Genomic DNA, 12,846 nt, shown 5'->3' on the forward strand with positions numbered 1-12,846 from the left:
GAGCCAGGTCGCTCATCTGGGTAACATATTCACAAACCGGCTCCTAGAGACACATAGCTCAACTGAAGCGTGGAGACTTCGGAAGGCAAGCTCACTCCTTGCGATTCGTTTTGGACACCAACTGTTCTACTCAATATATTTCTGATAGTAGAATATAATTTTGTAATGAAGGGCCAAAGAAAAATATAAAGTATTAGAAACAAATAGATCAAATTAAAAGGGGATAATATTTATTTAGCCCTTGCTCTAAACCAAATACTCATATATTTTTACTTCGTCTAATCCTCCCAACTGCTATGAGATGGGCATTATTATTTCTCTTTTACCGATAAGGAGAGCAGGGAGATAGCTGTTATATAGCAGATGGGAGATGAAACCCAGGCCTCAATGGCTCCAAGTACGGTTTAACAGAGGATTGGGGTTGTGTCAAATGCTTTATAGTGGTGCTTTATGGATGTGGGGATGAAAACACCTCAAATAACTCTTTATAACTGCCTCAGACCAATGATTCTCAGTGCGGTCCCTGGACCAGCACCATCAGCATCTCTGGGAACTTGTTAAAAACACAGACCCTCAGGCCCCAATCCAGACCTGCTGAATAAGCTTGGGGGGAAGTCAAGAAGCAAACGAAAGGACAGCCAACTAAACTAAATCTATAAAGAGACTAAAATATGACAGAAATAAACCAGAAATATTGTGTCCGTTAACTCAGCTCCACTCTTCTCCGGGGAAAGCAAATTGGTCTCCTATTCTGTGCAGCTAATAAATTCCCTGTTACGAATTTGAACATGTGGCAGAAAGAGAATATCTGCTATGTGTAATGTTCCGCTTCCTTTTAAGAAAGGCTGATCCAGATAACCAGAAAAGTTTCTGCTTACTAAGCATGAGGTCTTCACTATTTTTCTAATGGCTTCTTAACTCCCTACTTGTCCCCTGATGCCTGGAGGATGAGTGGTACAGTACAGACCTCTGAGAAACCTACTTTGGAGATTATCTTAGATCAGATTCTCTAGAAGTAGAGCCTGAGATGGGGATTCTTGTGCTAGTAGTTTACTGAGGAAGCACTCTTAGAAGAAGGGACACAGGTTAAGCAGCAGGAGAAGCTGACCAAGGATGTGTTCTTATACGGATACTGGCCTGAGCCTGATCCCATGGGGAGCTCTGGAGCATGAGTTTCACCAGACTAGGTCCTGCCTGGATGGAGGGGAGCCAAGACTTTGTACACCCCTCTGTCAACCACTCACTGTGGGCTGTTGGTGGTGGGATGAGGGTTAGAGTCTCATCTCCCGAGCTAAGTTTGCTTGTAGCCAAGGGTGGCGCTTCAGAAAAAGGAGAAGCTGCAAGCCATTAGCAGCCACCCCTGACAGCAGCTGGGGGGTGGGGGGTGGGGGGTGGTAAAAGAGATCTAGAAGGGGCACCAACAGAATCTACTACATCAATATTTTTGGATCTCTGTTTACATCCCTGGGTATCTATATCCATGCCTGCCTCAAGTGTGAAGTCTCCTCTCTATCCCTCACAGAACCATAATCCTAGACCAGCCAGCTTTCTGTTCCCCACTCAGCCTAAAAGGTAAATCAAGTCAAGTGACTACATTTGTGAGATCCCTGCCGATTTTCAGAGGGTGTTGAATATATGCATTATCCCTCCCTATAGAATATATTTCTATCCTAGGAACATTTTGTTGTTATTTCCTATATTCTTCTGTCAAATGAAAAGATAGTCTGGCTTATTTCTCAGCCTCATTCCAGTTGAAAAATTCATTTGCCTAGGGATACCTGGGTGGCTCAGTCAGTTAAGTGTCCAACTCCTGGTTTTAACTCAGGCCATGATCTCATGGTTCATGAGGTTTGTTGTTTTTTGTTTGTTTTTAACATTTATTCATTTTCAAGAGACAGGGTATAAGTAGGGGAGGGGCAGAGAGAGAGGGAGACATAGAATCTGAAGCAAGCTCTAGGCTCTCAGCTGTCAGCACAGAGCCCAGCACAGAGCGAGGCTCGAACTCATGAACGACGAGACCGTGACCTGAGCCAAGGTTGGACCCTTAACTAACTGAGCCACCCACCCAGGAGCCCCTCATGGTTCGTGAGTTCAAGCCCTACATCGAGCTCTGCACTGGCAGTACAGAGCCTGCTTGGGATTTTCCCTCTCCCTCTCTCTGTGCCTCCCCTGCTCATGCTCTCTCTCAAAATAAATAAATAAATGTAAATACATACATACATACATACATACATACATAAGTTTTCATTTGCCTAATGATTTTGCCCCCCAAGGCAGTTGTTGTGCTTACGTTGTTTGGGAATGAGTTTTACAAAAACATTAATTAAAAATTAAGACGGGTGCCACTGATATAATTCAGGCACTATTAAAAGCGTGAAAAGATTTCATCCTTATTAGGAATTCCCTTCCATTTGCTCCAACCAAGATTCTTTTACCATTAATTGACTGAAAATAATTGACTGGACAATTATTAGGGATGAATTTTTTCAAAAGATTAAAGAATTGCAGAGTTGATTTCAAACTCCTGCTTCAGTGATCTCTGTCATATTTGCCACCCAGAGATAAATGACACTCTCACTTCCATTGTGAAGTCATAATGAAACTGTGGCAGAAATGAGGCAAGATACCAAAACCATCACCGAAGCGTCCCTAGGTGTCTTATTTCCAATCAAGTCCAAGGTTATATTGAAAACAATTCTTAATGTAAATAGTTGATGGTAGGGCCACCCCTACCAGATACTGGCCCTCTGTGTGACTTAAAATAAAACACCTGTTCAGGCTTATGAAATGTTAAAAAGTGTCCCCCTCTGAGTGAACAACTTATCAAAAAGTCACTCCTTCCTCCTGGCTGTTGGGCCTGGCTGTTGGGCTGTAAGGAAGCACACAACTCAGTAATTGTGCAAACCAGGTTTCAGCCCTGCTCACACCTTTCACCTGAGACCTTTGCACAGAGTGTAACTTTCACATCAGTATATGGCATTCCTAGTTGTAGGGGTCTGACCATTGTGACTGAAGCGGTTTTCTGTTCTTTGATGTGACCTTTTATACTTGTCAGAAGACATCAAAATTCCTGAGTGCTGTCTCAACCATCTCCATAATCTAGGCGTTGATGAGAGCTTCCAAAACCGGCCCAAAGTAAGAATATATTCTGGACACCTTCTCTGTATGTATTCTTCCTTCGTTTTTGTCACCCGAGGAGACTTGCCTGGAAACTTTGGCACTGGAGCCCTTGCCATTTTAACTGAGGTTCTAGGGTCACTTGCTTGTGTCGGAGGTCTAACATGGCACACATGGCATTAGCGTGCTAATCTAGGCCCATCTGCCTGGTGATTGGACAATAGTCAAATCATTCATGCACAATCCATTAGAAATATCTGATACTGAATTACTTTTCTAAAGTTCCTATAAACTTCAGGGGCACCTGGGTGGCTCAGCTAGTTAAGCGTCTGACTTCAGCTCAGGTCATGATCTCACAGCTTGCAGAATCGAGCCCCACATCGGGCTCTGTGCTGACAGCTCAGAGCCTGGAGCCTGCTTCAGATTCTGAGTCTCCCTGTCTCTCTCTCTGCCCCTCTCTCACTAACACTCTGATAAACAAACAAACAAACAAAATTTTTTAAAAATGTCCCTAGAAAATTCTCATTGGGAAAAAAAAAAAACCTGTTGATTCTTCCTGACACTAAAATCACTGCTGTGTAATTACTTCTTGTTTTACTTCCAATGTTGCAGTGAAGAAAGCCCGGAAAAAGGAACTCTTTGACTAGTTGTATTGGGTGGATAGGATCTATTATGTACAGCAGAGACCCAATAATCATTGCTGGAGTTTTTGTTACCCTTTGTTGACAGGGTAGTCACATAGGAAAGGTGAAGAGGGAGGAAAGCATAAAAAGAAACAGGCGGTAAAAAAAAATGGCTTTGGAAAAATTAAGGCTAAATCAACCTTCCTTGTTTTCATTATTCCTAATATTATAAATGTCTTGTTAAGATGAAAAGGTAAGAATGCAAATTCCTATAGGTTTGGGTTGAGAAAGATGTTAAATTGTGTGTCCACACACAAAAAAAGAGTGCTTTGGGGCTCTTTGAGGTAAAGTGACTATATTCTGACAAGAAAATGATTAGAAGTTCTGATTGAGGGAAGAAGATTATACCTTCTGTGTGGTTCAGAGAGTAGCACTAAAGAGAAGAGAGGCCATTACCATGGGCAACCATTTAGAGAGAGGAAGTATACTTAGGATTATGGCCTTTGTATGTAGGCAGTTTGAGCGAGAGCCTCCACAATCCACAGGGCACCTTCTGCTTAAATGGTTCCTATACTCTCTGCTGAAAGAGGATAGTCTATTAAACTCTGCCCTTTCTTTCTCAAGTGTTCCCAAGAAATTACCATAGACAAGAAAGTCAACTTTGACATTTATTAGAAACTTTGATTCTTCTCTTGTAACATTACCATGCTTTTCTCCCCCTAAAAAATGTTTTATTGCATCTTCATTGCAAGTCTAATTTGTAATTCATCTCTTACTCATTTAAGTCCTAGCTCTCTGCTGAAGAGTATCTGTCAAAACAGCGTGGAGACATTCTTCTAATAGTAGAGGTGGAATATAAAGATAGTTACTTTTTTTTTGTCTTCTGCAAAATACATTATTTTCTTATGGTTCCATTTACATTAACATTGTAATGAAAATTTATCAATTAGTATCATAATAATTGGACAATACAAATTTTGGTTACCCACAAAAGCATGTAGCTCTAATTACATTATACTAATCTAGTAATGCAAATTTTTACTATCTTGAACAGAAGTTGGGGAGAAAAGAATGGACTAGGATGTGGCAAGCAGTGGGTTTATAGACATATCCAGTGTATAGTGTGAGCAGATGCATGATAAGCAGACACATGAAAAAAATTAAATCGCTCCTGCTGGATAATTTGAACCTACAAAATGCCACTCTCTAATGGATCTTATATTCCTAGCTAGGTTTCCATGGTTTTACCACTTCTTCACAAAGGCTTCTTTAGCCTTTTGACATTAAGTATTTGTTACAGAGAAGAGATGTGTTCTCTTGAGAAATCTTCCTTCCCACAAATGCCTGGAAAAAACCCCCAGAGTTTTGGCCCTGTTATAGCTGTTTTCTGAGAATTTCATCATTTGCCTCCATAAGTGACTGTCTGTCTGCTTCATTTGCCTGAAAACTGTACTACATCAGCAAGATTGATCATTTGGCTTCCTTGTTGGTCCTGAGGGATATGAACACAGCCCACAGATCTACCAGCGGCTGACTGCCTGGTAAATGTTTACTTATAAATTAGCGTGGGTGATAATTTATTAAGGTAATAAGCATAGATTACATTTAATGGCTTAGACATTATGCATTATGAACATAGTATTTTATATTGAGTTGAAGCAAATGTATATGACTATTAATATGATACCCAAATGTAACTCAGACATTGTGAATTAGAGAGTTTAAACCAAGTCAAGCCATGTATTATAGTGCATTGGCCCTTAAATGAAGGCCTTCAGGAAGGTTTCACATGACAAAGCAATATCATATCATTTACCTATACTATGTGTCAGGATTTGTTTATTTCTTAGATTCTCTTCTTCTTCCTCCATATAAACTGACTCATTCATTTACTGAAGAACATTGCTTCTCTCCTGACAAACGTCACCACATCAAAACTTTGGTTTCTGGAGCTGAGGTGAATAATCTGTCAGCAGAGACACCATGACAGCCTGGGATGACACAACAAAGGAAGAGAAAGAAAGAAATGGGCAAACATTAGCAAGAGTCTGTTTAGGGACCTAGGGAAGATGAACTGGATTGCAGCTTTGAAGCCCTGTGGTTAAAATGTGTTTTCCCAAGGAAATGATAAAGGGACAGTTCTGAACGAATATTCATTTTTATTGGGATAGAGGAAGGTCAGGAGGGATCAGGCAGACCCAAATATATGCACAAACACCATGCTTACTTAGGCCTCATTCCAGGAATAGTGGGTAAGAGAGTTGAAATGAGATACCGCGGTGGTAGCCATGATTAGATTTTCCAGTCATAAGCGAAGCCTAGATATTGACTGGGTTTAGAGCAATATAATCCCTCTTGTCCTAGTGTTTACACTGTGGCTTGGTCACTTGTAACCTAGAGAAGTTTAGAATCAAGCAGATGTAGAGTATAAGAGTAAATCATTTAGGCTAATGAATAATGGCTCTCTGAATCTGAGTCCTCATAAAGGAATATTTATAACCAAGAGGATAGCTTCCCTTGAAGCTGTCACCCACAAATGGCAATTTTTACTTATACTTTCTCTAACTTTCATAACAATGACCATAGTAACAGTATCAGAAACAACCATGACAAATGCTTATCAAGTGCTTACTATGTACCAGACTAAGTGCCTTATCATGTGTTAGTCAGTTAAGAAATATTTGCCAGGCACTGTGCTCGGTGTTGCTAGGTGAGTTAGAAATATCAACGCATTATCATTTAATGCCACAACCTTGTAAGGTAGCTTCTGTTATTATCATTTGTAGATGGGAAAATCAATCCTGGAAACAACAGGTAGTACACAACTGGGGACCCAGGTTTCTCTGACTCCACTCTTAGGAGGTAGTTTTACTGCCTTACAGGTACTTATTATCATGTACTTACTATGTGTCCATAGCCTATACCAGAAGTGCAAGCAAAGGTATTCATTGAGCAGTTACCGCGTGGTGGGCCCTGTACTGAGTGCTTTATGTCAGCGTCATACGATTTAATATCTTTCCCTACTGCATGAGGTGGTTAGAGATACAAAATACAAATGAGGAAAGTGTTGGTTTGTCCTGAGTGATGGCAATAGGGGATGGATCTGTACCTGCCTATTGCTAAGACCTTGACCACTATGGTCACATGACTCTTACCTCATTTTAACCCTTGCAAACTTATGAAATTGATTCTGTTTTTATCTCCATTTTCACATGAATACATTGGACTTAAAGAAGTTATGGTACTTGTCCAAGATCACACAGAAAACCAGAATTTTAACTTGATTTCCAAAGTCCGTGTTCTAGAAGCAATACCTCGTATTGTCTTTAGTCTACAAGAGTGTGTTGAACACATATTTAGGCTGTCAGGCACCATTCTAGGTACAAGGAAGAATAATATAGACAAGAAAAAATGCTCTTATGAAGAAGTTTCATTACGGGACAGGTAACAAACAAGTAAGAAAATATTAAGTAGTGATAAATACCATTAGAAAATAAAATAAAGAATGGGATAAAAGAGGCTGGAGAACCTCTTACCAGTGGGTGACCAGGGAAGGCCTTATAAAAGGAGTGACATTTGGGATCTGAATGACAAGAAGAAACTAGGAAGGCCAAACTCTGGGATAAAACATCTTCCAGATCAAATATTTTAAGCTTTTCTATGGCTTTCTAGGATCAGGTCTCAGGTTGTGTTTTATTGTTAATAGTGACTGCATATGTCCAATTTCTTTTTAAATATAAAATCTTAGAAAGTCAACATGGAGTAGAGTTGCCAGATTTAGTTCAATAAATAAATGAATAAATAACCATTCAATTGGCATTTCAGAAAACAGCATTTTTTAAAAACCATAAGCATGTGCCAAATATTGCACGGGACATACCCATACTAAAAAGTTATTTGTTGTTTATCTAAATTGGAATAATTCCAATTTAACTGGGTGCCGTGTATTTGATCTGGCACCCTGAACGTGGAGAGAAATAAAGGACTAACACACTGTGAACTACATTTGCAAGGGTGTTGTCTGTCTAAGGACTGCCCTGATGACAGTGCTTTGAAGCATCAACTCTGTTGCCTGGTCCCTTTAGCTCCACAGTAAAAACTGTAGGCAGAGGAAGACAGCTACCTGACTTTTTATGAGTCCTACAGCCTTACTGATTATTGAAAAATACAACAGCTTCATGAGGAGGAGAAGGTGCACTTAAAAAACAAAACAAAACAGAAGGATTCAAAGGCCTTTGCACTATGGAGAGAACAATGTGATTACTAGAGTGTTCTGAACAGCATGGCTGCAAATCGCCCAGCATGGGGGCCTTGAAAAGCTCCTCTAAGTAAGGACTGAAAGAGTATGCATTTGCTTTAAAAATGCCCTGTGCTTCTAGAACAAGCCTGCCATTCTATTTAGTTATATACCTGCCATCAGTCATCATGGACATGTTAGAACTTGAGGCTAGATTGTATTTTTCCTCTCTTCTCCATCCGGATTTTAAATGAAATTGTGTGTAGAAGTCATTCTCTAGACAGTAGTCCTGTCCAGCAGAATGTTCTATATCTGTGCTGTCAAATACAGACAGTGTAGCCACCGGCCCTGTGTGCCTATTGAGCACTTAAAATGTGATTATTATGTCTGAGAAATTGACTCTTTCATTGTATTATAGTTTATTTTTATTTTATATATTTTTATTATTATTTGTTTTAAGTTTATTTATTTTGAGAGAGACAAAGAGAGCACAGGTGGGTGAGGGCCAGAGAGTATAAGAGAGAGAGAATCTCAAGCAGGTTCTCTGAGGTCAGCATGCAGAGCCTGATGCAGAGCTTGAACTCTGCTTGAAGAAAACCATGAGCTCATAACCTGAGCGGAAATCAAGAGTAGGGTGCTTAACAGACTGAGCCATCCATGCACCTCTATTATATATATTCTAGAGAGAAAGAGAGAGAGAGAGAGAGAGAGAGAGAGAGAATCTTATGCAGGCTCCATGCTAAGCATAGAGCCCAACATGGGGCTCAATCCCACAACCCTGGGATCATGACCTAAGCTAAAATTAAGAGTCTGGTGCTCAACTGACTGAGCCACCCAGGTACCCTCATTGCATTATATTGTAATTAGTTTACATTTAAATTGACATTGCCACCTGTGCCTAGTGGCTACTGCTTTGGATAGGGCTAAGTTCTAGAGGAAAACAAGTATTGTGCATTTAGAACATCCCAGAGAAATCTATCTCAGCTGTGTTGAGCCTAAACAATATTGTAAATGAGCTATCTAAGAATAATTTCTTTGCACGTAAAAGAGGAGTTTAGACTAGACAATCTCTAGGATCTCCTCTCTCTTGAAAATGGCATACTCCTATGAACCGTACAGGCTGAGTGGGGGCTGCCCACTATTCATTTTTTAAAATGTTTAAATGTTTATTTTATTTTTGATACAGAGAGAGAGAGCTTGAGTGGGGAGGGGCAGAGAGAGAGGGAATCACAGAATCTGAAGCAGGCTCCAGGCTCCGAGCTGACAGCACAGAGCCCAACGCAGGGCTCAAACCCACAGACAGCGAGATCATGACCCGAGCCGAAGTCGGCCGCCCAACCAACTGAGCCACCCAGGCGCCCCCCACTATTCATTTTTTAAACAATCTCCAATGCTCAGTGGAAGGACTGGCACACACAGTAGATACCCAGTATATGATTGCCAAAATGAGCTTCACTCAGTGGGGCCTCCAGTCATCTAGCTCAGAGGCCTGAAGAGTGTAGTATGTGTATCACTACCTCTCCATCAGAATCCGTGTCAAGTTTCACTAGTCAATTATGCCACTTTCTCTCTGAGACCACAGGCAGGCTTAGAACCTTCTGAACATAGGACTCCAAATAGCCGGTTGGTGAGATTAAGGACCTAAGATTAAAAACCGCTTGTCATCTATATAGTTTGACTTATTTATCTCATATGTGAGGAGACCAGGACCTAGAGAGGTAATACTTATCCAAGCTGGCACAGCTGACTAGTATGAAAGACTATGTAACGTATATAAAGTATGCGGTATATAAAGAATGCAGCCAGGGTGCAAGGCTCCTCACTCCCAGGTGAGTACTCTTTCTATTTTAGATGCTCTGCATTCATTTTAACATGGCTATGCCTCTTGTTTGCTGTAAAATATACTTTCCCCTAATGATGATGGGCACTTCATAAGGGTGGGCTATGGAGAGAGGGTGGTAGCGCTTAGATGGATGGAAAATAGGTGGGCATAAGATTTCACTTTGTGTGTGTGTGTGTGTGTGTATGTGTGTGTGTATCCTTATAAGCATTTCAACCATGTGAATACAGATGCATTTAACTTTTTTAAGTAAATTCAATTTAGGCAAGGGAGTGACATGATCTTGACTTAGTTTTAAAGATTAACTGTAGGGGCACCTGGGTGGCTCAGTCGCTTGAGTGTCCAACTTTGGCTCAGGTCATGATCTCGCGGTTCATGGGTTTCAGCCCTGTGTTGGGCTCCATGCTGGCAGCTCAGAGGCTGGAGCCTGCTTTGGATTCTGTGTCTCCCTCTCTGAATGCCCCTACCCTGCTCATGTTCTGTCTCTCTCTCTCTCAAACATAGATAAACATTTAAAAATTTTTAAGCAGAAGCTGTACTGTAAACACAATTTCAAGATGCGGTTATTAAGCTCTTCAAACATGCAGAAATGCAGAACATCTCCATAAATGATAGTTTAGAAACCTTTCTTTTAGTTTTTTCTTCCCACTGAATTTCTACAGAGGTCATATTTTAACAGACTTAGGTTGATTAATCTTTGTGGCTTCAATCACTTCTGAGAAAGACTAGAGCTTGAACAACATTTCTTGCCGTGTCTCCTCCTGAGACTTGGATGGAGACTTGGATGAGTATGGTTGGAGAGCTCACATTTGCTTTTGTGTAGCATGTGTGTGACCTCGGTGCATGTTAGGAATGCTGAATCTTGGGCCCCATTTCAGGCCGGCTGAATCTGAATCTGCACTTGAACGAGATCCCTAGGTGGTTCAAATAGATATTAAAGCCTTAAAAGCACTGTTCTAGATAACATGGCAATTGCCATTTTGGCCAAATCTAGCCTCCTCAGGTGGTAAGCTGGAAAGCACAATAAAAAAAAACTAATCATCCCTCTTATTAGGTATGACAAATTTAGGCCTGATATATAACTTCCCATCACAAAGGGAGTCAAAACTGGCTTTTAAGCAACCACGGTAGAGCTCGAATCTCTGCTGGTCACTGTATTAGGTCAACAATGAGGATGATGTTGATGATAATAATTATAATAGTATTTACAGTGTATTAGATCCATAATAAATGCTTTACAGTTACTATGTTAATGCTCACAATAACTCTATCTCTTCCCATTTGTAGATCAGATAAAAAAAATTATCTGATAGTCTTTTCCAGCCTGTTTTTCTCTACTTCAGAGGTTAAAGGTTAAAAACTACATTTCTCAGAAGCTAAGGTGCAGGTATGCCACCCAACTGTATCTACTCAAAGTCTTAGAGCCTTAAGGGTACAATGTGCAGTGGAAGCCATTCTCTGGGACATTGGACCTTCTGGCACCTAGGCAGGTGGGGGGATCTGGTTCAGCTGGGGTGGCTATAATGGAGTGTCCGGCACTTCATTTCAGGGGCCTTAGGTGCCCTGCTTTGGGATGGCTGTGTCAGTGGTATTTAGTTACTAACGAACCACAGTGTTGGGCGATTGTCCTGCATGCGTGGTTTCTGAATATGTGGTATCCGAGAGAGATTCACTGCACCTTCTTTCCCCAGAGACTGGGGGCACTGCTTAATGTCTTTTAATAAATTCCTGTATTATCTTTTTATCTTTCTGAGAGTGGACTCTATTTGCCAGTGAGACCCCACCTGTTGTAGTAATTGAGATCAGTTAAATCGCTAAAAACTAAAAAGTCGTGCTAAATTATGGCACTTGGATGTTCAGTTTTCCAGAGAAGAAGGTGATGTTTGGAGTATTGTAATGCAGAGATGTGAGGTTAATATTTCCTAGAATAGCATTCATCATGAAGATGCATCTTATGTTAAAGGGACCAGTATTTTTTTAAGCTTAGTTTTGCTGCAATTCTAGAAATGTTCAATACCTAAAACAAATATATCCACGTGGCCAAGTCCAGTAGAGAAACAAACCATTATCTAGGTAACTCATGAAAGGAAGAGAGAGAAGAGGAAGGAAATAAGGTTTCTTTGAATACCCATTTTGTTCCAGGGACTGAATTAGAGGCTTCTGTAAACATTAGCGAGGGGATTGTAAAATAAGCATTATATAGTGTAATGGTTAGCAACCAACAGTGGCTGATGTTCAGGCTGATCACAAGCAGTCAGAAATTGTATTAAAACAGATCTATTTGGAAGGAGATCAATTATACACCATTAAAAATACAATATAAATGCTAATAAGCCATAATAATCTATTATGAACTTTCTGGGGGAAAAAATAGCTGCCTTTGAGTAAGTCAGGTAGGTGGATAATCTTGGTTGCTAATGACTTATCAAAAGGCATGAATGACCAAGTTAGGGCTGCACAGAAAAGCCCTTCTTAGCTTCTGTTCCCCATTTCTTGCTTACCATGATTGTCCACTTCCTGTTTTCAGCCTCTGGGAATACTAGTGACCGTGGGGAATAAAACACTTCGTCATCCACTTCTTCTGGCTTTCTGGGCAAGCAGTGTAAAAATGTCCAGTCGGAGGCAGCAACTTTAGCAGTCTAAAGAAGAGATGGGATAAGACCATATTGTGACTATTATATGTGGCTATCAATTTTTTCTTCTTCATTACTTATTTATTTTAAAGTTTATTTATTTATTTTGAGAGAGAGAGAGGGAGAAAACACGAGTTGGGGAGGGACAGAGGGAGAGAGAGAGAGAGAGAGAGAGAGAGAGAGAGAATCCCAAGCAGGCTCCACACTGCCAGTGCAGAGCTTGATGCCGGGCTGGAACTCAGGAACTGTGGAATCATGTCCTGGGCCAAAATCAAGACTCAGACACTTAACCAACTGAGCCATTCAGGTGCCCTGTCTTCTTCAGTATTTAGATATACATATGGCGTTGAGTCAGAGTCCAAATGCAAAGGTAGAGACAAAGGGGCAGAGTGATGG

At 40.6% G+C, this 12,846-nt stretch overlaps 1 protein-coding gene across 1 annotated transcript in view; it reads right to left on the reverse strand.

The window, feature by feature from the left end:
* Positions 1–4,395: 4,395 nt before the first annotated feature.
* The window catches only part of OTC (ornithine transcarbamylase), a 62,054-nt gene continuing 53,603 nt past the window's right edge, over positions 4,396–12,846 (reverse strand). The window contains exons 9-10 of the mRNA XM_039255850.1: positions 12,319–12,456; positions 4,396–5,731 (exon numbers count right to left, since the gene is read on the reverse strand). Of these exons, the coding sequence (XP_039111781.1) occupies positions 5,672–5,731; positions 12,319–12,456 (198 nt within the window). The 3' untranslated portion in view covers positions 4,396–5,671. The remainder of the gene's footprint in view (positions 5,732–12,318; positions 12,457–12,846) is intronic.

This window comes from Hyaena hyaena, unplaced genomic scaffold, assembly GCF_003009895.1.
Source record: "Hyaena hyaena isolate Hyena2069 unplaced genomic scaffold, ASM300989v1 scaffold_12, whole genome shotgun sequence".
NCBI classification, from domain to species: domain Eukaryota; kingdom Metazoa; phylum Chordata; class Mammalia; order Carnivora; family Hyaenidae; genus Hyaena; species Hyaena hyaena.